We start from the raw sequence: 27,220 nt of genomic DNA on the forward strand, positions 1-27,220 counted from the left end.
CTTATTTTCCATTTAAAATTACAGTTAAAGAAAAAAAATATTTGTTTAAACTTAAGGCATGATTAAAGCAAATCTATTTACTATCTGCATATTATGAGTTCATCTGGAACAGCAATTATGTTTGTACCCAATCTAATAAAGTACCCTGTGCTATTGGAGAAACAATAAAAAGCATTTTCACATACATTTTAATTCATTCACTCTTAACGTTTTAGAAGGAGAAGACCTTGCTCTTTGTTACAATCTATAATTGAGCCTTCTTATCCTTACTTTGCAGAGGATGGAATTGAGTTTTAGAGAACTGATTGATTTCCATTATTAAGGGAAATGAATTCCTAAGAGATGACAGCATGGTGGAATTTGGTAACTGAATGTGGGTGAAGAGTCTATAGGAAGAAAATTCTCAAATTGTATATTATATAGCTAAATATTTTCTTGTTGGTTTTTGCAGAGAGATTGGTAGCTTTATAAATTTTGGTTGTATATCTCTACTATCAATCTTACTGAAATCTCTAGTTAATATAATAAACTAACAGATATTTAACATTGCATTTCAGTAACAATAAATAGGCATTTTAAAGACTTTTTCAACCTTTTTATATTTTCTTGTATGTACAGTTCATTTATAAATATATATTTATGTTAGTTTATATATAATAGAGAATGGTGAGTTTGTTAAAAAATTTCTTAAATTGGCTCAGACTTTCTATAGCAGTAGTAGAAATATCTAATAGTTTGAGGTAGAGCTAAAATAAAGGAAAGGCTTGTTTCCACTGTGGTCTTTGTAATTCTATATGGTCTTTAAAGTAGCCCTGCTTAACTTGAAAGATGTAATGATTTCTCCTAATGTGACTAGCGAAGTAGCAGTAATATCAAATTGTTTGCATTTAATCCAATGCAGTTTTCTTTAAATTGAAAGATTTATTAATAGATTTAAAATATATGGAGAAAAATTGAGTACCAAAACTGAGATACTGCAGTATTTAATGAAGTCCAAAGTAAGCTTTTCAGAAAGGTTGATATTTGGCTATTTTAGGACTTTTGTTATTTTATTTGATCCCCTGTGCCACTTTAAAATATTTTGCAGCCCACGATAGCATAGCCAAAGAAGTAAAAACAAAAATGGAGAGCTCCTTCTAAGCTGCATTGTGAATAAAGATACTAACAGTGATGACCACAGAGAGTTTTAAAGTGTTGGTGATGGATAGTTTTGCTGAAATTCATGTGAAAGAAGACAAACTAAAGTTAATTTTCACAACCAATTCAAATGTAATGTTTTTAATTTTGGCAGAACATTTTCTTGCTGGTACTTTCCCTGCTTCCTTTTGGGCTGCAGTTGAAGTTTTTTAGTACTTTGTGGTTGACAATCCATGATGTTACTGTTTCACAAGATCTTATGCCATGTGTGTCTTCCTCCCAGTTTTGCTGCCGTTGGTAGAAAAGTTAGTAGCTTGTTTTCCAGCACACTATTAAGTTGTGAAAAAAAAAAAAAAACTTAACAGCAGCTTTCACTTGGTATGTCTTATTCAACAAATTCAGCAAAGATACCACACACTGTGATTTCTTTTTCAGTGTACCCGGGTGATGTGGACACCTCCTCTCCGTGAAAGCTTCTCATATCCATTCCTCGTACTTCAGATGTTGCTTGTGACTCATATTCTCAGGTGACTTTGACTTACCTTTAGTACTTGTTGCTTGTTTTGCATTGAATAACTTAAGCTAGAATTTTTTTAAACTTCTATTATAAAAACAGTATAATAAAATAATTAAGGTGATGCTGTTCTAGGTTGAATGCACAAAGATATTTTAAGAGTATAACTTCAAAACATTTACTACCAAAAACGTTTTCCTAACCTGCTTTCTAGCCTCCTTCTCTTCCCTTAGTGGTGCATAGATGCTGCTCGAGGAGCAGCAGGTGTGCTTCCACTTCTTCTGCCATCCCCGCTTCCCCAAGCCATTTTCTGTTTCCATGGCCTCCTGAAAATCGACATAAACAAGGGGGAAGGCTGATGTCAGTAACATGTATCCTGTGAGATATAGCCCTTCAGAGCAAAGAACAGTTTATAGAATAAGCGTTGTCAGATACATGAATACGTTTAGTTCTTCTTTCCATGTTTGTTTAGCATCTCTGAGAACTGGATAGTAGGGATAAAAGGAAAGCAACCACCTGAGTAGGTGAAGGTATGCTAGGAGAATTCCTGCAGGAAACTCAGGATTGAATTGGGCTCTCCCAGATTTCTCTGGCCTTCAGTTAGAGAACTAACGGAGATTCAGGCTCCACACAAGTAGACAGAGAGTTGGACCGAGAGCAGTTCCCTCCCCTTTCTTTTGACAGATAATGAATTTAGATAGATGCTGCCTTGATTCAGAGAGTGAAAATAAAACAAAATGAAGCCCTTGAAAAACTAGAAAAATAGAATAGAAAAAGTCCCAGGGTACCGTGACAGACGTTTCCTTCTCGAACACTTCAGGAGAGAGTATCGTGTTGTACGAGCAGCTGATGCCCCACTGCACATGCTGTGTTTCAACATCCACATTCTCAATCTTGGCTTTTCTTCTCCAATATAGTGCAGCTAGAGGAATGGCCATCAGTCTCTAATTTCTGCTTTTCTTCTGCCTCTGCTGCTGTCTGAAACCCAGCGACAGCAAGCTTCTGCTTTGTCTCATATTCCCTTGCTGGTCCGCTCTGATCTGAGCAGCTGTGGGTTGTGCAGCTCTGCCTGCTGAGTGCTGCTTCCTCTCGTGCATCCTGAGGGCTGTGCTGTGAAGGTTCTCTAGTGTCCTGCTGCTGCTATAACGAATCACCACAAACTGAGATTTATTGTGTTACAGCATACAGTTCTGTAGGTTACTCCTAAGACTGGGGTGTCAGTGGGGCTGCACACCTTCCAGAGAGAGTAGGGGAAAATCAGTTTCCTTGCCTTTTTTAGCTTCTGGAGGGCTTTCTGCATTCCTTGACTTGTGGCCCCTTCCGTCTTCAAAGCTAGCAATGGTGGATTGAGTTCTCGTTGGTCAGTTTTCACTCCAGCCTTCCTCTCCGACTTTGAAGGACCCTGTGATTACATTGGACCCACCTAGGTAATCCAGGCTACTCTCCCCATCTGAAGCTCAGCTGATTGGTAGCCTTAGTTCCCTTCCGCCGCGTACCATGCCACATGCACAGTTTCCAGGGATGAGGACATGGGCCTCTTTGGGGGCTGCCATTCTGACCACCATGGAGTTGCTCCCCTTGCTGTTTCTTGGCCTCAGGGCTGCTTTCTGTTAGGTTCTTCTGTCCTGTTCATTGGGTGCTTTTGTGTAAGCTCTTTCTTTATGTTTTCTTTAGCCTCCTAATCCTTGTCATTTCAGCCTCATCCATCTCCTCATTCCTGCCTTTACTTTTTTTTTTGACCTTTATAGAAAAGTGCTGGGGGAATTCCCTTCCTTTAAGATCTTTCTCATTCTCCTTGTTTCTACCTGACATCTTCCTTCTGCTTTCCTGGCAACTGCAGTCCTTTTTGCTGTGGAAAACCACATCCTCTTTTCCTGGAGTTGTGGCAGACATCCTGCCTTTCTTCAGAAGGATGGAAACCTTATTTCTGTTGGTAATGTAAGTCTTCCGATATTTCATCCTTATTACTGAATTTTGTCTCCTTTGGTAGAGTAGCTATTTCCTTTAGCTCTCGCTTTCCAATGTAGATGACATCTCGTGACGTGGGGTGGGTGACGGGATGAATGCCTTGGGCAAGACGAGAAGCCGAGCAGCGTTGCTGTGGGTTGCTGGTACTGAGGATACTGTTATACATCTGGAAAAGAGGCTTTCCTAGTGCTAAAAATCAGTTATAAATACGATTAGAAAGACATTTTGTCCTAACAAATTAGTTTTGTCCAATTTTGAATTTTAAGTATTTTTAGAAATTCAGTTTTGTATAAATTACCTAATAAAATACCAACCACAGCCTTCTCTAGTTCTTGGCTGTTCCTGGCAATATTCTTATGTTTGCAGTCCCGTTACCGTGCTTCAGTGCTGTGTGGATCATGCCATCACCAGTTGGAATTCCTCTGCTTTCCATTGTTCCTCTCTCCCCTAGTGCGTTCTGCACCCAGCTGCCTGATGACTATTAAATTCTGCTCAGAGATCTTTGTCTTTTGTTACTCATAAAATAAAAATCATTTTCAGTATTCAAAAGCAGTAGTGAAATGCTTTATTTTAGACAGTGGCTTTCCAACTTTTTGACTGTGATCTACAAGAGATAAGAAGTACATTTTACATTGTGACCCGGTATACACGTACATGTGTGCACATGAACAACTGAAACAGAACTTTCATGGAATAGAAACCTTATTATATAAGACGCAATCACATTTTTTTTTTCTACTCTATTTCACTCCACTACAAGTTGCTGGGTTTTATCTAATAAATTGGTTTTGTAACTCAGTAGGTTATCTGGATTTTAAAAATACTTGATTTAGGGGCATGATAGAAAGAGCTGGATTAGAATAGCAGAGAGGGATGTCCTATGGAGAAAGGACATTTAGAGAAGTGGAAAGAGGTGTTTTATGGTGCTTAGTGCCCCAGGTCAGCTTATCCAAAGGAGGACTTCTTTACTATGTCCAAAGTGCACACCTCCCTGTAATCTCTGTATGTTAAAGTGCACACTGCACTATGTGAAAATGTTGGGCATGTTGGGGGCTTTGCATTGGCTCACTGACTTAGGAGAAAAGTACTTCTTAAAACTAGCATAAGAAATAGTCACCTCACCCTCCTAAAAATCCCCTGCATTACAAGTTAGGACCAAAGTGAAGCTTCTAAATGTGACTCCAGAATGGCCCCTGCCTTGGCCTCCTCTTCTCTTTCATACTTCCTACCTGCACAGGCCCCACTTCTTTATCTGGTATCCTCCACAAAACTTCCCTCAGCGGCTCAGCCCATATCCTGAATTCTTGCGTGCTTGTCTGCAGAATACTTAGCACTTAGAGCCTGCTGCTTCTGTGATTCTTTCATAGACATTGTCTGTCTCTCCAAATGAATCTATTGAATGCCACATTAACTGTGTTTGATTACGAATTCACCAAAATATAGTTTGAAAAATCCAGTGGATACACTGACCCAGATGCCCCCTCTCTCCTTGGCAGGTTTTTTTTTGTTTTGTCTTGTTTTGTTTCACAGTTGAGTATTTACTTTTCATGGAGAAATGTTACAATGGAGTGTCAGGAGTTATCACTTCTAATCCACTGGGTCATTTTATGTCTGGTTGATGTTATAACCAGATCATGTGTAGAGACTCTAATTGGCAGCAGTTTGGAGCCACACTAGAATATTTTGTAGTTAAACTTATTTTCTCTTTTCAAGGGCTACAAAACTTTACAGAGGAAGCTTGATTGCACTCTGCATTTCCAATGTGTTTTTTATGCTTCCTTGGCAGTTTGCTCAGTTTGTACTTCTTACTCAGGTAAGGTGCTTATATTTTTAAACTGAATTAAGCTTAGTGTGTTTGATTATGAGAACTCATTTGTCTAAGTTATAGAACTGAGATACTGCATGATTCTAAGTCCTAAAATGTTTTTTTAGCTGATACTTCAAAAGAAATTTCAGGGTAGGGAAATATGTAAAGTTTATTTATCAATGGATGTTATTTACTTACTAGTAGAATGCATTTATTGAACTCAAATTTATAAGAGTACTTATCTTTTTTATTCACTATATTAGGTGCTTAGAAGAAGACTAATTATATATATATAATTGCTATTAAGTAGATTGTGGACTTGAGTAAAATGTACTTCTTTTGTGAATAATGCTGTACATTCTTATACACAGGATAAATTCACATAGGATAACATAGGATAAATAGCTAAACAATTTATGTTTTATCTAACTGCCCTACCAGTCTGTAATTTATCTGTCCTCTTTCTACGTGCTCTTATCTCTCTTTCTCTTCAGATTGAGGTTTATAAAGCAAGGTGAAGGCAGCTAACTGAGAAAGGGAGTAAAGTGTGTGCTGGTTTCTCCTGACACCACTACCTCTCCTTCTTTATTATACTGGCCGTGTTCATATTTGTATACAGCAGTTTAAGAGTTGCTTTTTAATGTTCTTTGAAATGTCTTGCTCAAGAAATGACATCAGACCTAGATTTGAGTCCTAACTCCATCCAACCAGCTTCTTGAGTTGGACAAACTCCTTAACTTTTCTTGGTTTCAGTATTCTCATTTGTGAAACAGAGAGAATAAAAGAACCTACTGTGTTGTGGTTATAGGATCAGATGGGTTATGTATATAAGGCTCAGAACACATTACTTGCTCACTAGCAAGATACCAGGTTAGGTACTTCTATCGTTTTTTTGAAAAGAGGCTCTATTTGGACTTAATTCTTTCTTTGATCTTGTCTTTTAAGACTCCTTTGTCTTCTTTAGTTTGGCGACATTTCAAATGTTTCTGGTTTAAAATGTCCCTGAGAGTCACTCCTTAAGATTCTATCCTGTAGGACTGCTGTGTATTGCTCAGCCTCTGGGGTGGAAAGAAAGGGTTCCTGTTGCTTCCAGTTAGTGGAAGTGGCCTGCCTTTTGTTTCTGTTTCTGTTTTTTGTTGGGGGGAATTGCATGGAGTGCGGGGAGGCAGTAGTGTGCATCTCTGTGGGGTTGAATAACAACGCACCCTTCCCCACAGTTACAGTGTCATATCAGTCACCTTTCAGCAATGCAGTGTTCCCCGTGGGTAAATCTGGGTATAGCGAAACCTTGTTCTTCTTGCTATTGGGAAAATTTGTTGTAGATTTTGGGGGGATAAAAAACTTGATGAATGGAACTTAAGTTATATATTTAAGAGTGTTCAGGTGCTGTGCAGTTTGTTTAAACCATGGTTGTGTAGTAGGAGGAGCATGGAATATGAATATATATATACGATTTTCTTCAAAACTGCTAAGAAAAAATTAAAAGTACATTTGTAGTGAAAGTACTCCTAGTTTGAAATTTGATAAATTTGATTATGACTAATATTTGAATATTTGTATAAATGAAAGAGAATACTAATGGAGATGCTCATAAAGAGTGACTAACAAGCAGAAGTTCATGTATTTTTACACACACATCCATTGCATAATTATTTTTTAGTTTAATGTACCTTCCCCAATTATGTATTAATTGTCATATGTTATAATTAAATTTTCATATTTTTTGATCAAGGCACTTTGTAATTGTACATGTTGACAGTAGAGTCACTCTGGCATTAAAATGAGTATTGTTTTGGATAATCCACAAAGATAATTTACATGGTTAATTGAGAGAGCTGTGTATAGAAGAGAAAAATCAACCAATATTTGTTATATTGACCATATTTAGTAAAAAACTAGTGGGTAGGAGGGAAACTAAAGAACTCACTTTCCATATAAATATAAAATTGAGACAAAGTAAAGAATTTTTTCTTAATTTTGAAAATCTATTCATTAAATATATAATCTTAATTTTTAACATAACTTCTTTTTAAATTTCAGATTGCATCATTATTTGCAGTATATGTTGTGGGATACATTGATATATGCAAATTACGGAAGATTATTTATATGCACATGGTAATGGTTTTTAAATTTGTTTTTTTCCTCTGTTAGTTTGATGTTAAAACAAACTCCTGATTATTATTTGATTTTTTTTCATGATTGGAACTAGTTGTAACATAATTCCATAGCTAAAACAAGTGTTATTCAAAACTGTGACATAATTAACAGACCTTGATTTAAATAGGCCACCCAAAAAATTTTAATTTGGGTCATATTATCTGATTTGAGTTTGTGCCTGACTTACACATTATCAGTGAAAAAGAAGCATGGAATGGTGTATTATCCAGGAGCCTTCTGTTAAAATGAAGTGGACCACCAACTATCCAGGCATGTAGAATGTGTCAGTGAATAGAACTGCAAAGATCCCAGCATACATGTGGATTGCATTCTAGTAGAGTGGAGGAAGGAGAAAAGACAGAGGATAAATAATAAACATAGTAAATGGGTAAATTATATAGTATGTTAGGTGGTGGTAAAGACTATAGGAAAGGACAAGCCATGGTATCCCTGGGAGGTCAGGAGGGCCGGCATCAAGGGATGGGAGATTGATGTGTCAAATGAAGTGATCAGGGGAGGCCTCATTGAGAAGAGTGTAGTGGAGCAAAGATTGGAAGGAGGAGAGGGAGTCACCTAGATAGATATCATGGAGAATAATATTCCAGGTTGATGAAACAGCTAGAGCAAAGGTCCCAAGGCTGAGTGGTTGATTTTGATAAGTATTGATTCTTTCAAAACATTTGTCTTTTCTGTCATTAGTTCTTACAATTTTTGATGTTTTCTGTTTCCTTTCATTTTAATGTAATTATAATATGCCGCTGTTTTATGCTGTCTCAGCCTATCAGTAACCGATGTTATGGCTGAACTGGCACTTGTGGTTCTTATTAGGATTCCAAGATGCCCTTTGGCAGTAACTATCAGGAAACTTTGAAAAAAAATAAAGGTTTACTACTTATAGGACCTGGAAATTACACAGCACACCTGGGGCCATAGAGTTAGGTTGCGGGTGGGGTGGGGAGGAGTCGGGGGTGGACCATGGGAGGGGTAGGGAGTGAGCATGCACCTAGGGTTCTGCTTTTATGGGGTCCAGGATGGGGGCCCAAGGTTTTGAGGGCTCATTCTTTATTGGTGAATCTAAAACGTAAGACTGGGGATTTAAATCACGGGAGGAGAAAAGACTGGCCCAAATGGTCAGTTATTGAAATTGACCAAGGTCTCTAACACAAAGGCACATCAGTGGGAGCACGTGGCCTGACTCTGTCTAGCCAGGTGGCTGGCAGTATGTTTATTGAACAGATAGCCATCTTTGAAGTGGATGCTTCCACAATAAAAGCTGAGTCAGGCATTTGCATTATAAAAAAGAAAACAAAACTGTCAGGGTTTATACTACAGCCATATTTTTTTATTCTCTAATGATTTATATAAAAGGACATTTATAATATATAGGGAAGTTATGAGCAGAGTTATAAGATGGACAGCCAAGAGCCTACCCTACAGATGAGAAGTGGAACCATCATTACTTTGAAGCCCTTGTGTGTCCTGAACACATCCCCCTTCTCTTGGAGATAACTAACCCTTATCCTGACTTTTTTAAATTATAGTTAACCTCTTATCTTTATGACTTTACCATATACTTATTCCTAAATAATATACTTTAATTATTAAATATTAGTATTGTTTTTAAGGTTTATAAAATGATATCCTTTTGTGAGACTTATGTTTTCACTCAGGTTTCTGAAATTTGTATGTTTCTGGAGTTTGATATTTTCGTTGCTTTATGTTTTCCATTGTATAAATAAAGCACAATTTATTTATCCATCTTCTTGTTGAGACATTTAGGTTTTTCCTCTTTTTTCCTTTTATGAATAATGCTGTACATTCATACACATACCTCCTGGGCATACATATTTTCTCTGGGGTATTTACCTAGTAGTAGAATTTTTAGGTGGTAAATTATATACATGTTCAACTTCACAATTTAATATTGCATTGTTTTTTCACAAGTGATTAGACTACTTCAAACAATGACATTAACAGTTCTTGTTATTCTATATCCTTTTTTATTTTGTCAGTCTGGAGAGTATAAAATGGTATCTTATGGCCTTAATTTACATTTTCTGTGGTTTTTAATAAACTTGAACATCTTTTGGTATGTTTATAGGCCCTTTGTGTTTACTTTTTTTGTTTGTCACTCGAATTTAAATCTTTCACCAATTATTATCTTACATCCAAGAAAACAATGGCATCTGTTTTATTCGCTGCAATTTTCATAATTTATTTTGATGCTTAGATTGTTCCTGATTTGACCAACTGCTGCCTGCTGGCTTCTTTGTCCTTTTAACTTCCTCATTATGCTTTGAGCACTTTTTCAAAGAAATTAATAAAGGCTCAGCTTTACTAATCTGCATCTGCCTAGATGATCCTGTGTATTTTCCCCTCTTTAATATGTTACTGTGATGAATTGCATTAATTGGTTTTCTACGTTAAGAAACCTTGCTTTTCTGGGCTAAACACAATTTTTATATATTGCTAGATTCACTTGCTGTTATATTGTTAAGGTTTTAAATCTCTGTTCATGAATGAGATTGGACAGTAGTTATCTCTTTTTACTCTTGACTTATTTTTTTCTCAAACTGTTTAATATGATTTTTTTTTACATTGCAGTGAAAATTCGAATACTTGCTAAGCATTTAGAGTCTGTCGATCACACAGTCACATAGGCAACTAAGGATAAAGACTTTGACTCAAAATTATAGTTATAAAAGCACTAACATTACACAGGTTTAGTCTGTAGTAAAATCTAGATAGATGCTTTGTGATGTCACTTGCTAACTGTGGAACTAGTTACTGTGGAATATCTTTATGAACTCCTAAATCCCTGTAGTTACAGAAAAGAAAACAAATATGGAATTGTCTCCAAAAAGGACTTTTTTCCATTTTTTTAAATGGTAAAATACACATAAAATTTACTATATCTTATTTTTTTAAGTGTACAGTGGTATTAAGTACACTCATATGGTGCAATCATCATATCTCCACAGCTCTTTTTATCTTGCAAAAATGTAACTCTGTACTCATTAAACAGTAATTCCCTATTGTCCTTCCCCTCCCCAGCCCTGGAGACCCTCAGCTTGCTTTCTGTGTCTTTATTTTAACTGCTCTTTATACCTCATATAAATGGAATCATGCACTTTTATTTGTCTTTTCCTGAGTGGATTTTTTCAACTGGCATAATGTTCTCAAAGTCCATCCACGTTGAAGTGAATGACTGGGGCTTCCTCTTTTTTGGCTGAATACTATTCCATTGTGTATATATATCACATTTTCGATATCCATTCACCCATTGATGGAAACTTAGCTTGTTTCCATATCTTGGCTATTGTGAATAATGCTGCAATGAACATGGGAGTGCAGATCTCTCTTCAAGATCTTGTTTTTGTTTCCTTCAGATATATACCCAGAGGTGGGATTGCTGCATCATATGGTAGTTCTATTTTTAATTTCTTAAGGAACTTCTATACTGTTTACCATAGTGATGTATCAATTTATATTTCCACCAACAGTGGGAAAAAGGGTTCCCTTTTCTCTGCATTCTTACCAATGCTTACCTCTTAGCTTTTTTTATAATCTTTCTAACAAATATGAGGTGATGTCTTATTGTGGTTTTGATTTGCATTTACTAATGACTAATGCCATCGAGCACCTTTTCAGGTACCTATTGGCCATTTGTACAGCTTCCTTGAATAAACATCTGTTTAGGTCTTATGCCCATTTTTAAATCAAATTATTTGTGTTTTTTTTGCTGTTGACTTGTAAGAAGAGTTCCTTATATGTTTTGGATATTAACTCTATCTGGTACATAGTTTGCAAATATTTCCTCCCATTCTGTAGGTTGTTTCTTCATATTATACTGTTGATTGTTTGTTTAGCTATGCACAAACTTTTCAGGTTGATGTAGTCCCACTTGTGATTTTGCTTTTGTTGCCTGTGCTTTTAAACTGGTGAGTGGCTCTTTGCATTAGGGCTCGTTTATGAGGGATGGGTAGCGACTGGTGAACTAAGATCTGGAATTTACTGAAAATGACTATTATTTCCCATCCAGGGGTTCTTCTGGAAGTTGCAAGTTTTGATAGACTCCTGAGTTCCAAAATAGTTCCATCAGATAGATTCCTCGTGTTGCAAATTGTTGTCTAGGTGGGAAGACAGATTCCTAGTGCTCTCTGCTTTGCCCTTCCCCAGAATCCTCCAGCTACGCTTGCCTGATTTTGTATCAGAATTCCAGCCCTGTGGAATTAATTGTGATTCTACTTTTTCTGTCTATGGTAGATTTGGTGTAAGATTAGGAGGAATATTCCCCTGAAAATTTGGCAGATCTTGCCTGTTAAACTATATAGACCTGTTGTTCTCTTTGTGGGCAAATTTCAAATTACTAATCTAAGTTATTTAATGATAATGGGACAATTAGGCTTTTTTTCTTGTCATTTTTTTGTACTTTTATGTTGCTGGGAATTATCCCATATCCTCAAAATTTTTAAAAAGTTCACTGACATGGAGTTGTTCACAATGTTTTCTTATTTTTTTTTAATCTGCTAAAATATAGATACTCAAAAAAGATATATGGATACAAAAATAATTTGTAACATCTCTCCTTCATTTTATACCTTCTCAATTTTCTCAGTATTAATATACTGAGTAAAAGTATTAATATACTTTAAAAATTTTATTCTTCACATTTAAATTAACTGATGTTTTTGAGCACCAGTTGTTTGTCAAACATGTCCTAGGTCCGTAGGATACAGTAGTGATAAAAACAATTTTAAAATTCCCTTTGCTTGTGGAGCTTATATATTCTGGTGTACACAGAAATAAACCAAATATGCAAGAAAACTTAGCATGTTAAGTGGAAGAAAGCACTATTAAGGAGAATAAAGCAGGTGAGGAAGGTGGGATTTGCTGAGTAGGTAGGGAGGCTGTAATTTAAAAAGAGTAGGAAAAGAAGACCTCACTGAGAAGGTCACATGGGGATAGATGAGGGGCATCCATTAGGTCAAAAGAAGCAATGAGCCTAAGGGCTCTGGTGTGTTCTGGGGTCTGAGAGGTGTGGTGAGATTGGAGTGAGACGGGAAAGGTTCCCAGAGGCTAGTGAACAGACCCTATAGGGTCATGTAAGTCTTTGAAAGGCCTTTGGCTTTTCTTTGGAGTGAGAATCAAAGCCCTTGGAGGGCTTGAGCAGAGAAGTGACCAGAGTTGGGAGTGGACCCCAAATATCTCTCCAGACTGTTAGTGCCTCCTTTCTTAATCCTACTTTATATTTCTCTTGAATACCCAGGTGATGCTTTGCATGATTCTTGGTTATGAATCTGTTTATTCGAAGAGATGGTATCTTTATAATTTTTGCCAAAATTGATTAGGAAAGTTTTAGTTTGTTTTAAATTTTGACCCGTAAGGGAAAAAGCTATTGTCATAAAATTTTGAGAGTTTGGTTTCTTACCCATTTGAGATAGGCTGGGATGTGGGGTGGTCTCCTGGAGTGCTACCTGGACAAATGTCTCCTTGAGCAATAGGATACAAAGAAACTATAAGTGACTGAGATAACTATACACATGAACAGTTGGGGCAACTATGAGCAATAAGATACAAAAAGGCAAAAAACAAACTACAAGTTTTTGTGGTTCTGGGAAGCAAAAAGCTGGGTACTGCACATGATCCCTGCACATGGCACATTCAACGGGTGGACAGACCAACTAAGCTAGGCCTCCTGCCCAGCCCCCGATCTGCCCCCATTGTCACCCCATTTAAGGACCCAAGCAGCTCCTCTCCGGGAGTGGGCAAGGCTACCTTTTTCTTGCTTTTGCTCCCTTGTGCTGTAGCACAAGCCCCAGTAAAGCCTTGCCTGAAATTCTCATCTGGCCTCTTACCAATTTCTATTGGACCCAGATTGGTAACATTTAGTTAGCATATCAGAAAAATATATGACATTAAACTCATTTCAAGAATGCAAGAATGGCTTAACATTAAAAATTATATTAATATAATTTATCATATTCATACATTAAAAAAGGTCAACAATATGATCATTTCCTTTGATGCTGTAACAGCATTTGAGAAGTCAATATCTATTTCTGATTTTTAAGATCTTAAATTACATGAAAATAGATGAATATTTCATTGACATTTTAAATACATACATATACTTAAAACCAAACGCTAGTATCACACAAAGTGATGAATCAGTAAAACTATTCCTATTAATGCCAGAAAGTTGACAAATATGCCTACTGCCACTCTTGTTACTTAATATTGTTGCATAAATATTAACTAATACAGTTGACTAAAAAATAAGAGTTTCAAAAATAGGAAAGGAAGATGTAAAAGTCTTATTGTTTGCAAGTGATATTTTGAATACTTAAAAAATCCAAATTAATAAACTTATTAACCACTAAAAGCAATGAAAGTTTGTTTTTATTATGCGTATTTCACATTTTCTAAATATAAAAAAATCAGAAAATATGAGATTTCTGATAATAGCAACACAAATAATATACGTTGAAATAAACTTGATATGCAGAATCTATATGAGGAAACCTTTACATTCTACTAATGTATGTAAAGACTAAGAAATGGAAACAACGTGTATTTTCATATCTAAAGCTTCAGTATTGGACAGATATAACTAAAACATAATGTACATTATGGAATAAAGCAATTATGATAAAAATGTCAATTTTTGAAGTAAGCTGATTATAAAATTCACATGGAAATTTATGTGGCTCAAAAATAAAACTTCTGGAAGGAAACGGATTATTTTTAAAGATTTTCATAATAATGGAGTTAAATCATGAAGACTGAAAGAAAATGAGTGTTAAATCTAACATAAAAATTTAGAAAACAACTATATAGAGAAATACCACAAAGAAAGATAAAAATAAACTGGGAAAAATATAATATGTTTGCTTGATAAGGAGCTGTGTTCTATAATATATGAAGAGAGTGCTTAAAGAAAACACAAGAACACAATAGAAAAATGGGCACTAGAAATAGGGAATTCATAAACACACACAAAACGGTATAAACCACAAATAGAAGACTAGACACTGTGTTTCATCCACTATTAAAAGAATGGAAAAGGGAAACAATGAGGCAAAATTTTTTTGGTATTAGATTGGCAAATACTTAAGAGAATACTACACACTGTTGGCAGGAGTGTGTATCAGGAGGAACTCTCATGCCCTATTGTTTCACAGTAAATTGGTACAATATTTTGTATGGCAATTTATCAGTGTTTTCTCAAATTTTAAAATGTGTATATCCTTGATCCATTAATTCCGTTCTAGTAATTTATCCCATAAGTACATTGATATGTACATAAGAGATATATGTAAGGATGTTTTTCATAGCAGTGTTTGTAATAGGAAGAACAAACCACCAACAAAACAAAAAACAAAATAAAACTGGAAAATACTTACATGTTCAGTAGTCAGAGGACTGGTTAAATAAATTATAGTACATCCCTAGATTCAAGTACTTTTTTCAGTTACTCAATGGAATGAATTAGATTGATTTGGACTGATACAGAAAGCTCTTTGAAACTAAGAGTAAAAACAAGCAATAGCATAGCTTCTGGGCCAAGTTTCCATTTGTGGTTTTAAAAAAATGTAGACTAGAATCTGTACATGTGAGTGTCTCTAAGGCTGCACAGGAATTGGTGATGTTGATCTCTGTGGTTTGAAGTGTGGCATAGAATATGGGCTGTTTTCCTTGTGTATTCCCTTTTGAACTGTTTGAATTTTATCATGGGCATGTGCAATTTTCAGAATAAAAATCAGTATTTTTTTGTTTCTGTATTTTTTTCTTTTTTTTTTTAGTATATATGTATTCTATTGAAGTATACTCCATTCATGTATGACTGAAGCATTATGCTGTAAACCAGAAATTGACACATTGTAAACTGTTTTCTGTGTATTAATTATATTTTTCTTGGATTTTTCCAGATTTCTCTTGCACTTTGTTTTGTTTTGATGTTTGGAAACTCAATGTTATTAACTTCTTATTATGCTTCCTCTTTGGTAATTATTTGGGTAAGTGTTCCTTAAGTGCACAGCTGTTTTTGAAACTAATGGTTTATCAGTTTCTTTATCACTGGCTTGAGATTCATGTGGGGTTTTCTACAAGAACTATTTCAAGTGTCTTACTGAATTCATCTATATGTGATAGTGTATTTAAGTTCTCACTTCCAAAACAGGAAAGAAGCACAACAAAAGTTAACTTTGGAAAACATAGCGCTTTCCTTTGTAGTCCCAATCTGTCCTTTCTCTTTCTTCATCTTTTCTGTCGCCTAACTTTTGGTCCCAGGGTTCATTTTAGAATGGTTTCTAGGCTTTCCTCTTTCTTTCTTTTTCCTCCTCTCTTTTCTGTTTTTATCCTATTCCTCTCCACTCTCTGGCCTCCTCCCCCTTCTCTGGCGTCTCACAGCATCTCTCCTCCTAGCTCCACAGTGATAAGAGGCTTGAGACCTTGCTTTTTTAGTTTTTCCCCTCATGTCTATTTGTATTAATTATTCAGATAGTTTAAGTCAGATGATGATTCAGTTATATTTTACTAGATCACTACCAAGAACAGATTTAGATTAGAGGGAGACTGTCTTAAAGAATTAGAGCAAAAGGTGAAGCGTCATCTAACTCCTTCTGCCACTTTTAGCGAGATGACTTTCTAAATATAAGTCTTTCTAAATTTAAGGACTTCCAGGGGTGGTTACAGCTTTTTTTGTCAGTGGGTTTTACCATTACAGTGTTTCACAAATCTAAGAGAAAAGAAGCTATTCCTTGTATTTAACGTGCATGTGCTTTGGTATTAGGCTAATTTCTTAATAGACAAAAGCATATTGCACTGTCTTAATTGAAATGTATTCTGTTTCTTAAATAATTATTTAAGTAACTCAAATCATTTTGTCTTTCTTGATTTCTGGAATCCACTAAGAAATTTGGAATCTCCTATTTCTTTGTTCTATTTTATAAATAATATATATTTAAGATCCCATTTCCCCTATATTTGCCTCTTCCTAATCTAGACTGCCACTTATTTCAAGCTATGTGACTTCAGTATACTTAGGCACAGAAATTAGCTATTAGCATGTGGTGATGCTGTGTTTCCAACAATGACCAAAAAATCATTAACTGAGTTGCTGTGCTTTAATATTAGGCATAACTTGCAGTCATGAATTCTTTTTGTAATTAGGAAATGTGGCAATGTACTCAATTCTGTATTTATGTATGTACATGGGGAAATCCTGCTATTACTCAAGCTGAAGTACGTGACTCTTGGTACTTGTTTGCAGATAAACCATTGAATGGAAGACTGCATATCAGTAAAACCTAATCTAAGTATATTTTGCAAGAAATTTTTCTTCAGTTCAGTTGAGCACCTACAGTGTGTCAGGTTTCCTCCTAGATTCTTGACACCAAGGTGTGTCTTAGGTATGGGCTAAGCGTTATGCATATTTCATATATTCTGATGTATAAAAATAAATGATGGCAACAGTTACAGAATATAGCATGTTTTTGCATATTTAACTATAAGCACACATTTGCCTGTTTTTATTTCTAGTTACCACTTTGAAACCTTAACTGTAACACATTTTGTGTTCTCAGAAACATCCAAAAAGATTTAATTTGGGTTCGTGTATTTACGTTTTCATCTCTAACCATATTTTTGCCAAGCTTGAAGTAGATTTAGATCTTCATAGGTGCTGTACTTTGGGAGTCTATAATGTGCCTGGACTTACAAGATTTGATAGAGAAGTATTTAGTTGATCCATTAAAAGCTCGTTTGTAGTTTATTCAAGGAGTTAGTAATATTTAGCTTATGGAAAATCTTATGACCTGTCTAAAATTCTGAAATTATATACTTTTTGGTTCTTAAGTAAATCAGAACCAGTCATAGAAATCAGTCATAGAAATTTACATATGGCGATTCTATTTTCAGCTTTACAAAGTGACTAATATGACCTAAAATACTTAGGATAAAGTAGGGTTATTTCTTGAAATTAGTGAGCTGTGGTGATGCTATGTGGAACACTGACAGTGTGCTGAATTTTAGATTCTTGAAAGTCTTATTATTTAGAAGTATTTTTTGGTGCTTGAATTTGTATTTATACGTATTAACTGTATGCTGTGTTATTTTCTCCATGCAGGGTTTACTGGCAGTGAAACCACACTTTCTGAAAATAAATGTATCTGAACTTAGTTTATGGGTAAGAATCAATCTATTTGAATGTCTACATTTTTCCTTCTCTAAAATACATCATTGGATTTATGTTTTACTTTCAAGGAAATGACCTATATAATGCAGAGGATATAACCGTTTTATAACATATTAGGGCTCAATTTTAATGTGCCAAATTGCCCTTTTCATGAAGCAAGCTAAGATTAATTTTGGACAGGTAGTTAAAGAATTCCAGTTTTATGTACTTTTTCACTCATGTTTTTTCTGAGGAGCAGTGCATGTGTAAGAAACTGTTAGTAGAAGAATTTAACTGCAATTGCTGTGTAAATCTCCTATAAATTATATTAATTTTTATAATAAGATTATATGTGTATATTTTTCTTTTCAGTTACAGCCCTTGATTTTGGAGTAACATTCTTTATTTTAATTTAAGGTGCATTTTTTTTTTTTTAGCGTTTTCTCTTGGGTATGGAGATAATTACTTCACATGTGATTATAGCATTTATTTATTTTTTCTTTCTAGGCTATGTCTATGCAGTGGCTATATGATGCATCAGTTTAGTTTTGTTTTGCTGTATTATTCTTTTGTAGGTTATCCAAGGATGTTTTTGGTTATTTGGAACTGTCATACTCAAGTATTTGACGTCTAAGATCTTTGGCATTGCAGATGATGTAAGTGTATTTTTGCTTAAACTTGAAAGACTTGAAATATTCAAAACAGGCTAAGAATGAATTACTTGAGTTATTAAAGTACCATTATTTAAACTAAATTCTAAGGTGAAGTCTATTCACCTGTTATTTTATTTATTTACTCTAATAGAAAGTAAATGTGACTGTATATATAGTCTCTCTTCTCCAGAATTAATTTCCTGACACAATTCTCTTATTTTATTGGTCTTTCTATATCACAAAGATTTAAAAATTCTAAGGTGAAAAAGCTCTAGAGATTTACACTCAAATTTTAAGGCCTTACAGTTATTTTTCTCTGATTTCTTTATAATCTCCTTTTGTAACAGAAAAAAAAAAAAAAGAACACCACCTTCAGAGCCTTTTAAACAATAGATCGTATTGTAGATTCATTTTCTTCCAGTCTTCTGCCAATGCTTGTGAAAAGTTTATTTATAGCCAATTTTATAGGTAATTTTATCCAAGTTAGGCTTATTAAGAGACATTTGTATTGCTGTTTGTTTTGCCCTTTTTGGTAATTGGGTAGGGAAGAAAATAAAATGAGGAGATTTCTGCTTTATAACTTTAAGGATTCTTCCTATCTGTCACTTGCTTTGCCTATTTTGTTTTGAGGTTTTGGTGGGCACATTGATTAAATTAAAAAGAGAGCAACACACCAACGCAGAAAGAGTGAAGTAAACCAACCACATATTTTTTCCTGTAGTTTAACTGGCTATCATTCTTACTCCTGTAATATATTAAAGCTGTGGTTTTGAAACTGAGTTCTGTGAAGTCCTGGGACTTGAAGGTCTCTTCAGTGGGGCCCGTCTCCTTCCCAGTCTCCCTGCTGATACCTCTGTCACCCAAGGTAGTCTGGCTTTAATCTCTTACATATTGGACATTTATATAAGCTTTCATATGAACAAAGGAATTTTTTGTTTAAAAAAGGTTGAAAATAACTGGACTATTAAAGGAGTGAGGAGTGGTCTACAACCTGTGGAAAGATTTTTTGAAAGTTTAAAAGTGTAGTCTAAAATGTATTCATTCATTCATTTAACATGTACCTGTTATGTGCCTGGCAGTAGAATTGTCTATCAGGGAAGTTTAGTGGTTAGTACCCCAAGGTTTTTACCGGGGGCTGGTAACATACACACCCTCTACTTAGTATGTATCAAAGTTCCAGACTCCCAGAAGGAATGTAGGTGTTCAGCATAAAGCCACTCTTATCATTTAGGGTGGTGGGAGCCTTCTGAAATCCAAGTTCCCTGATGTCAGCCAAGGATCAGCCAAGGGTCAGCCTTGCAAGCAGGTTTTTTAAAGGATGGCCTTCGGACATACTGTGTTAATTCTGATCTGAACATCAAGTTTGTCCCATCTTTTTCCATCTGTCACTCCCACCTTCTTGGGTCTTCCATGAATGTACATACCACCTCCTAGTCAGTCATGGATGTGTAGAGAGCTTGGGCTCTCTGGCATCCACCAGCGTATGTGGACATCTTTCCAGTCCACCAGTAATGTGAGAACTTAATCTTATAGGTTGTCTCATTTCTAGAATCTCTGTAAAATTTGTAGCCAGTCTGCCAGTCTGCTGATCACCAAACCAGTACTGTAACCCTAAGCTGGCCAAGTTGTGACCTTTCGCCTTTCCTTTCCCACTGGGTTCGCTACTTTTACTGACAGTGCATAGATTTTTTGCTCTCTGTCTCCAAACAAGTCAGCTCCTTCCAGTAGCAAAGGTTCTGCTTTTCATGGCCAGCCCCACCCTGGTAGAACTATTGGGCTGACCGAGGTGGGAGAAGCGGTGGTGGTGCTCATTTTGGCTGGGAGCAGCCTGAGGAAGAATGCCACAGACTCCCACTGTTTCCATCCAGAGTTCATCAGTCTTTTTATGAATGAATGTTTCTCAATTTGTTTTCCTTTTGTTCAGTTTCTAGAGCCTAGTATGGTTTTTGACAGTTTTGTCCAATTTCGTAGTTGTTATTGGGGGAGGAGATTTACTAACTTCTTCTTCTGCCATATCTGGAAGTCCCCATATTCACTGATTTTTGAGTATTGATCCAGCCTTGTATTTCTCAGATAACCTCATTGCTTACAATGTATTTGTCTATCTGTATATTGATGAATTTGATGGCTAATATTTTTTAGAATTTTTTCTGATACTCGTAAGAGGTATTAGTCTGTTTCATTTTCTTGTAATGTTTTTATCTGATTTTAGTTTCAAGGTAATGCTATCTTCCTAAAATTATTGGGAAGTGTTTAGTCTCCTGTGTTCAATAAGAATTTGTGTAGAATTGATACTACTTTTCTTAAATGTTTGGTAGAATTTGACAGCAGAGCCCTCGGGGCCTGGAGTTTTGTTCCTAGGAGGATTTTCCTACTACAAATCCACTTTCTTTAGAAAGTTATTGGTCCTTTATGTCTTTAGAGGAAATGCACCCATTTCATGTATGTTATCAAATGGATCATGTTTTTTAAAAAAAGCGTAGGATTCAGTTAGCGAAAAATTCTTACTGAAATTTTTGCATGTATATGAAATCATCTTAGGCTCTTTTATTTAATTTTCCTTATTTGGATTTGGAATGAATGTTATATTAATCTATAAAGAGCTGCATTTATTTATTTATTTATTTATTTATTTATTTATTTATTTATTTATTTATTTGCTGTTTTTCTACTTTCTATTTATTGCATTAATATTTTCAAAGTACCACTTTTTAAAAGTCCTCTCCGGTTTTGTTGTATTTCTCTTTGTCATTAAATTCTGTCATCTTCATTTCTTTTCTTCTCATTTCTTTGGGTTCGTTCTGTAGCTTTTTCTGATGCTTGAGGGAACATGCTTGGCTCTTTTGTTTTCAGCCTTTCTTATTTTCTGATTAAATGCATTTAAATCTATAAATTTCTCTGCAAGTCGTACTTTTTTGTATGTCTTACAAATTAACTATTTTGTGATTTTCTTTTCACCTAAAGATTATTAAGCTTTATGTTAGTTTCTAGCTGAAAGGATTTTTAAAGCCATTCCTAGTTATTTTCTAATTTTCCTGCACTTCGGATTAGAAAAAAGTAATCTGTATTATATCAGTTCTTTGAAATGTTTTGTGGCATGGGATGTGAACATTAAAAATATTTCACTTGTGTTTGAGGATAAGATATAGTCTCTCTTTATGAAGTTTGTATTCTCTGTGAGCTTATTAATAATATTATTCAGATTTTATGCTAACATTATCTGCTTTTTCTATTTTAGAGGGAACTCTAACACAATGAACACTGTCAGCTTATCTTTTTCTTCCTACAATTTTTTTAGTTGTTCTTCTGTGCACTTTGAATCTATACTGTTAACTGCAGATATGTTCCTGACATGTATAACCTCGCTTGCTGTTTGTTTTGCCAGCATATAATGTCATTTATTGTCTTTTTTCATGTATTTTTGTTTGAATTCAGTTTTATGAGACATTACAATTGCTTGCCTAGATTTCTTCCATTTATCTGGTATACTTTGTTCTCTTTTTCTGTTTTCAACCTTTCTGCATACTTTTGTTTTAAGTATGTCTTTTACAGACAATGTAATGTTGAATTTTTTCCCCTTAAGTCCAATTTTAGTATCTGTCAATTTCATTTAACTATATTTAATTATACAAAAAAAACCTCTTATATTTATGGTAGTTATCATTATATTAGGACTTCTTTCATTTTATTTGAGATTTTCCAACCATTTCACTTTCTTTTTAGGTTTCTTCTCCTTTTCAATGGGTGGGTAGTTTGCTAATGCTATTTTAGGCCTACTCTCCCTATTGATTTCTTAAACTTACCAGTACACATCTCTTCCCCATGAGGCAGAGGCTTGAGATTCTTCAGCACACCCCACCACGCCTTAGTTCCTCCTCACCCCCAGGCCCCTGCTTCGTGTAGGTATTATTTAGCCCTGATTTGCTTTAGATACAGAGTCCCCCTTTCCTATGGTGCTTGCTCTTTTAAACAACAGTGCATTCAAAGTTTGGCAAGTGTTTACTTATATGTGAAATGAAAATAATTCCAGCTTCCTGGGGTGGCTTCCTGTGGGAAGTAGAGAGGTGATGTAAGTGAGAGCACTTGGTAACACGTTAAGAATTACACAGACGCCGATTGTCTGCCGAAAGGCATGTTTTGCTCCAAGGCCTGCCCATTTTCTACTTCTCTCAAAGTCTTTTCATTCCCCTGTTCAGAAAAACTGAGTTAACGTTTACTTTTCTTTACTCGGTCATACGTTGTCCTTTTGTGATTGACAGACGGCAGTGTACATTACTAAGCCCGCCCGATGCTGTGTAGTGATTTCACCAGGTTTAGCACCTTGAGCAGACAAAACTCAAGGATAAAGCCTTTGGAAAGCTGATGATGGAGCATGGAAAGCAGAGTGTGGTTGGAGCTATCACTTGTCAGCAAAAGAAAAGAGACTGTGAAACTGAAGGGTCCATCACTGCTTCTTTAATAGGAAGAAGCAAGCTGGTGTGGGAACAGCGAGCTCTGTCATGTAGTGGAAACATTTTTTACGTACTGTTAAGATAAAAATGCATTTTTACAATATACGGCATAATCTAATGGTACCTCCCTTTATTCCTTACTAGGCTCATATCGGCAACCTATTAACATCAAAATTCTTCAGTTACAAGGATTTTGATACTTTATTGTATACCTGCGCAGCAGAGTTTGACTTTATGGAAAAGGAGGTAAGATGTGATTTCTCCTTTTCTTTCCTTAGGTTTTGGCCCATTCATTTTTCATAAAGGGTGCTCCTGTCACTTCAGGTCCTTGCCTCTGTGCTCTTATCTCAGTTTGAAAGAAAAGGAAAATCTGGCAGCTTAGGGGAAGGTTTTCCTATTTACATAGTGCAACTTCCTGAAATGTATGGTCTTTTCTCATTTTGATAATTTAGAAACATGCACTCAGTCTAGCAATAATTTCTTGGATGAGTAAACACAGAGGCATTTCAAGTTGCCTCTTTTCAGGGATAGCATTAGTGCAGTGAAGCTCTCAAGCTGTTACATTTCCACTCATTGTGTGGTTGTTTGTTTGAATGATCTCATTGCTTTGAAATATCATTGAGGACAAGTTTTTCATTCCAACAACATTTTTCTTTCTAAAACTATACTCAGGTGTTTAGAAGGAAACCAGAGAGTAGTTTAGTGGATTATGAAACAGATGTCTGCAATATTACCTGATGTTGTTGAACAAGTGACTCTCATTCTTTGAGTCTTAGCTCACTGGTTTCTGGTAGTATGCCTCAAATAGATATTGTGAGGACCAAAGGAGATACATGGGAACGCACTTTGATGTTTTAAGATATTTTGTATTAAATACTATTTTGCAATACTTTTTGAGCTAGTTTGGTTTAGCAAACGTGTATATATATATATATATGTGTGTGTGTCCTTTCACACCATCCATGTGGTCCTGATTTATGATGACATTTTAGTAGCTGTGAAACATTGTCCTTCAAAGCTATGTGTGTATATATGAAACTGCCCAACTGTCCTCTGTTGATATATTCACTTTCCCCTTGATCCCCGCTGGGTCAGCCCCGTCCTGAGTTACAGACCAGCGGAGGAGAGTGTGTCACAATGCAGACTCTTAACCAACCAGACATTCTGAGTTGAGGGTGTTCTGCAAATACACTGTTTACTCCAGTCACCTATCAGTCTTCATTTGCTGTGTCTGGCAAATGGTTTTGACACACAATGGCTGATAAAGTGTACAAATAATAGTGTTGAGCCTGCTGGAAGAAAGTAAGGAAAAGTGTCTTGCAAGACATTAAAATGCATACTTACAGCAGGTTAATACTCCTTCAAGGGGCTGGTAAAGGAAGGAGAGGGCGAACATCAACAGAGAAATTAGGACACAGTGGAAGTCCTTTAACATGGAGAATATACACACCATTACAGCCTGAGACTGTGAGCCATCAGTAATGTGGTAGAAGGAATTGTTTTTTGAGGCACAGCATGACTTCAGTCGATTTGAAGAAAATGGCAAAGCTATTTATAGCTTGCTGTTCCCCGTCTCCATAAGCATCTTCAGCACAGGGACTGAGCATGGTGCCGGTTCAGAGAGGGCATCCATTGTATGTGTGATACGTCCATATGGTGGGGCAAAGGGAACAATTTAACTTGACATTGTACTGATATGGAAGGACACTTAAGATATATAGTAGGGTGAGCAAAACGGTCCAATCTCATTACCTATAGTTAGCACACATCGAATAAAGTGTAAGAGACCAAAATTTCAAGAGTGGTTTTTTGATGGAGAGATAATCAATGATTAACTTTTTTTTTTTTTGTAATTTACATCTTTTAAATTTTCCACAATAATCATTTTTTAATTGTATTATGCTGTTAAAAAGCAAAAACAATGAGGGGGATCTTTGCCTTTTAGATGTGAAAATGGAAAGCATTAGTATTTAAAGTACAGAGATTCCAAGACAGGAACATTTTTTATGGCCAAAAATAGGCAGTGCTGGATAGACCCATGTGTCTGTCCTTAACTGTGTTTATGTGTATGCACTTGGTATGAAATGAAGTGAGCACCACAGATCAGTGGATAAGAGATGCATTGTTTCATGAGTATTATTTGCAAAATTGAGTTGGGGAGGGGAGTCAGGTTAAAACTTTGTATCATATTATACACCAAACTTTATTTCCGTTAATTAATATTTTATATATTAATGAAGCCTGAAAAATTAATTTGAGAAACATGTCAATGAATGTTAACTTCATTTTTTAATGAGCATAATACCAGTACAAAATGCATATGAGAATGATTAATAGATTTGTCTGCATGTAACTTAAAAATATCTGTACATTAAATATTTTAAAAATTAAAAAGCAGATCACTAACTAGGATGATTCTTACCATAAATATAACAAATGAAACTAGGGATTAATGTAATTAGTTAAAGAAGCTTGTTCAAATCAATAAAAAAAAAATTACCAAGGGCTTTCACCCTTCCCCAGCACCAAAAACACAGCCTGCATCCCCCTACACATGCAGAAATGGGTGAAGGATGTGAACATGCAGTCCGTTGGGGAGAAAATGCTGACAACTAATTAAAATGTAAAATTTATTGTCTCCTTTATTTTTTCTCCATTTTCTGAGCATATATATATATAACTTTCATGCTTAGAATAAAATCAATAATTACAAAGAAATATTAAGATTAAAGAACTTGTAATCCTAATAGAACACACACATGCACACATACACACACACACACCTCTCACTGTGTGGTTTGTTTCCTTTGCTTTTGTTCTTGTGCATACCCTCTCTCTGCTGTATCTTTTGGCATTGAGGAAGTTTTATAATTTTGTTTCCTTTATATTCATACTTGTATGTATTAGCTGTCATCCATTCTATCAGTTTCCTCCTCAGAGTTATACTGACCTTAGTCATTTCCTGCCCCTTGCCCATTCTCACCCATTTCTAATGTATTGTGATATCATAATCAGAGAGATTATTTTACTTCCTATATGCTACCCCCCTTACCCCATTTTTAAGAGTCCCACAGTATCTTCATTGTCAGCACATATAACCGCTCATACTATACATTGTGTCACCGCGGTAGCCCCATCATTGTCATAGTTCTGTAGGTCATTGTTTTTAATGCTTACTAGGAGTCCTAGGATTGAAGCCCCTCCTGCTATTTCTTGGTTGTGTGAAGCTTGCTCTCCAGTGGATTCCTCAAGAAGGGCTCATGGAGCAGTAATCCCTGAGTTTTTACGTGTTCAAAATATTTTATCAGTGGCTTTTATGTGTGAAGGTCAGTTTGGCTAGATACAAAATCTTTGGCTCATATATCTTTCCTTGAGTAGGCTAAACAACTTGCTTTCTTCTAGTCTGAAGTGTTGCTATAAAAGTCTGATGCTAATCTGATTTTCTTTTCAAGAGTAATATTAAAAGGTACCTTTTAGACAAACTTTAGAATATAATATTACAACTGTTTGAACTGTATTAAATTTTGTTATGTACTTTTAACACAATTTTAACACACTTCCTTTTTAAGGTAAAGATCTATATCTTACTACTTTTCTTATATTTATTGTTATTATTAGCAAATGTCTAATTTTTAAATAATAAAATAGTTTTAGTTATATGATTTTTGCATAGGTTGACACTTTAAAATTTATAAATAAAATATATTTATATGTTTTAAAATAATAAATACTATGCAAATGTTTATAAAGGTGAATAGTAAAATAAAAACATAAAAATTCTCCTTTTAATGGGATTTCCAACTCATGAAGAATGCATTTTGTATAATGAATTATCAAAATTACTTGTCTGATACAGAACAGTAAGTGAGAGAATTGGACTAAGGGGAGGGAAAATCAGAAAATGCTATTTACTGTATACTTTGTAGTTAAAATACACCAGTGTTTTTAATATGGTTGAAACTAGACTTCTCTTTATAAACATTTTTGGGAAAGCATGTATTATTTTACTTAATGATGTAAGATTATTTTTGTGAGGGAATGTGTTGGTAATAAGCAAATCAATTGCAATTTAGAAATTTCAAGCCCAGGATTGTTTAAGACTGTGACCTCTAATTTTTGAGAGGTGTATAGGGTTTCAACGCATAGAGCTTTTAAAACAAACAAAGTTTCTAAAGAAAATATAAAAATTTTTTTATTCCTTTTGTAAACATTGGTCATTAGTGTGTGCCTGTGTGTGTGTATCAATAATAGATCATGGTTAAGATTTTTACCCCCATAAAATGCACAGGTAAATCTCATGCCTTTAAAGGAGTTCCACTGACCTTAGGTGAATATTAAGTTGGGCTCTCTTGT

The 27,220-nt window shown here is 35.3% G+C and overlaps 1 protein-coding gene across 4 annotated transcripts in view; it reads left to right on the top strand.

The window, feature by feature from the left end:
- DPY19L1 (dpy-19 like C-mannosyltransferase 1) overlaps positions 1 to 27,220 on the top strand; it is an 84,422-nt gene that overhangs the window by 37,089 nt on the left and 20,113 nt on the right. For all 4 annotated transcript variants that reach the window (XR_004321410.1, XM_032483728.1, XM_032483730.1 and 1 more), the window contains exons 8-14: positions 1,573 to 1,664; positions 5,333 to 5,432; positions 7,467 to 7,544; positions 15,518 to 15,604; positions 17,716 to 17,775; positions 18,339 to 18,419; positions 23,012 to 23,113. Coding sequence is in view for 3 of the 4 variants with exons in the window: in XM_032483728.1 (XP_032339619.1) it covers positions 1,573 to 1,664; positions 5,333 to 5,432; positions 7,467 to 7,544; positions 15,518 to 15,604; positions 17,716 to 17,775; positions 18,339 to 18,419; positions 23,012 to 23,113 (600 nt within the window). In the remaining variant the exon portion in view is untranslated. The remainder of the gene's footprint in view (positions 1 to 1,572; positions 1,665 to 5,332; positions 5,433 to 7,466; positions 7,545 to 15,517; positions 15,605 to 17,715; positions 17,776 to 18,338; positions 18,420 to 23,011; positions 23,114 to 27,220) is intronic.

Source organism: Camelus ferus, chromosome 7 (assembly GCF_009834535.1).
Source record: "Camelus ferus isolate YT-003-E chromosome 7, BCGSAC_Cfer_1.0, whole genome shotgun sequence".
In the NCBI taxonomy this organism is placed as follows: Eukaryota; Metazoa; Chordata; class Mammalia; order Artiodactyla; family Camelidae; genus Camelus; species Camelus ferus.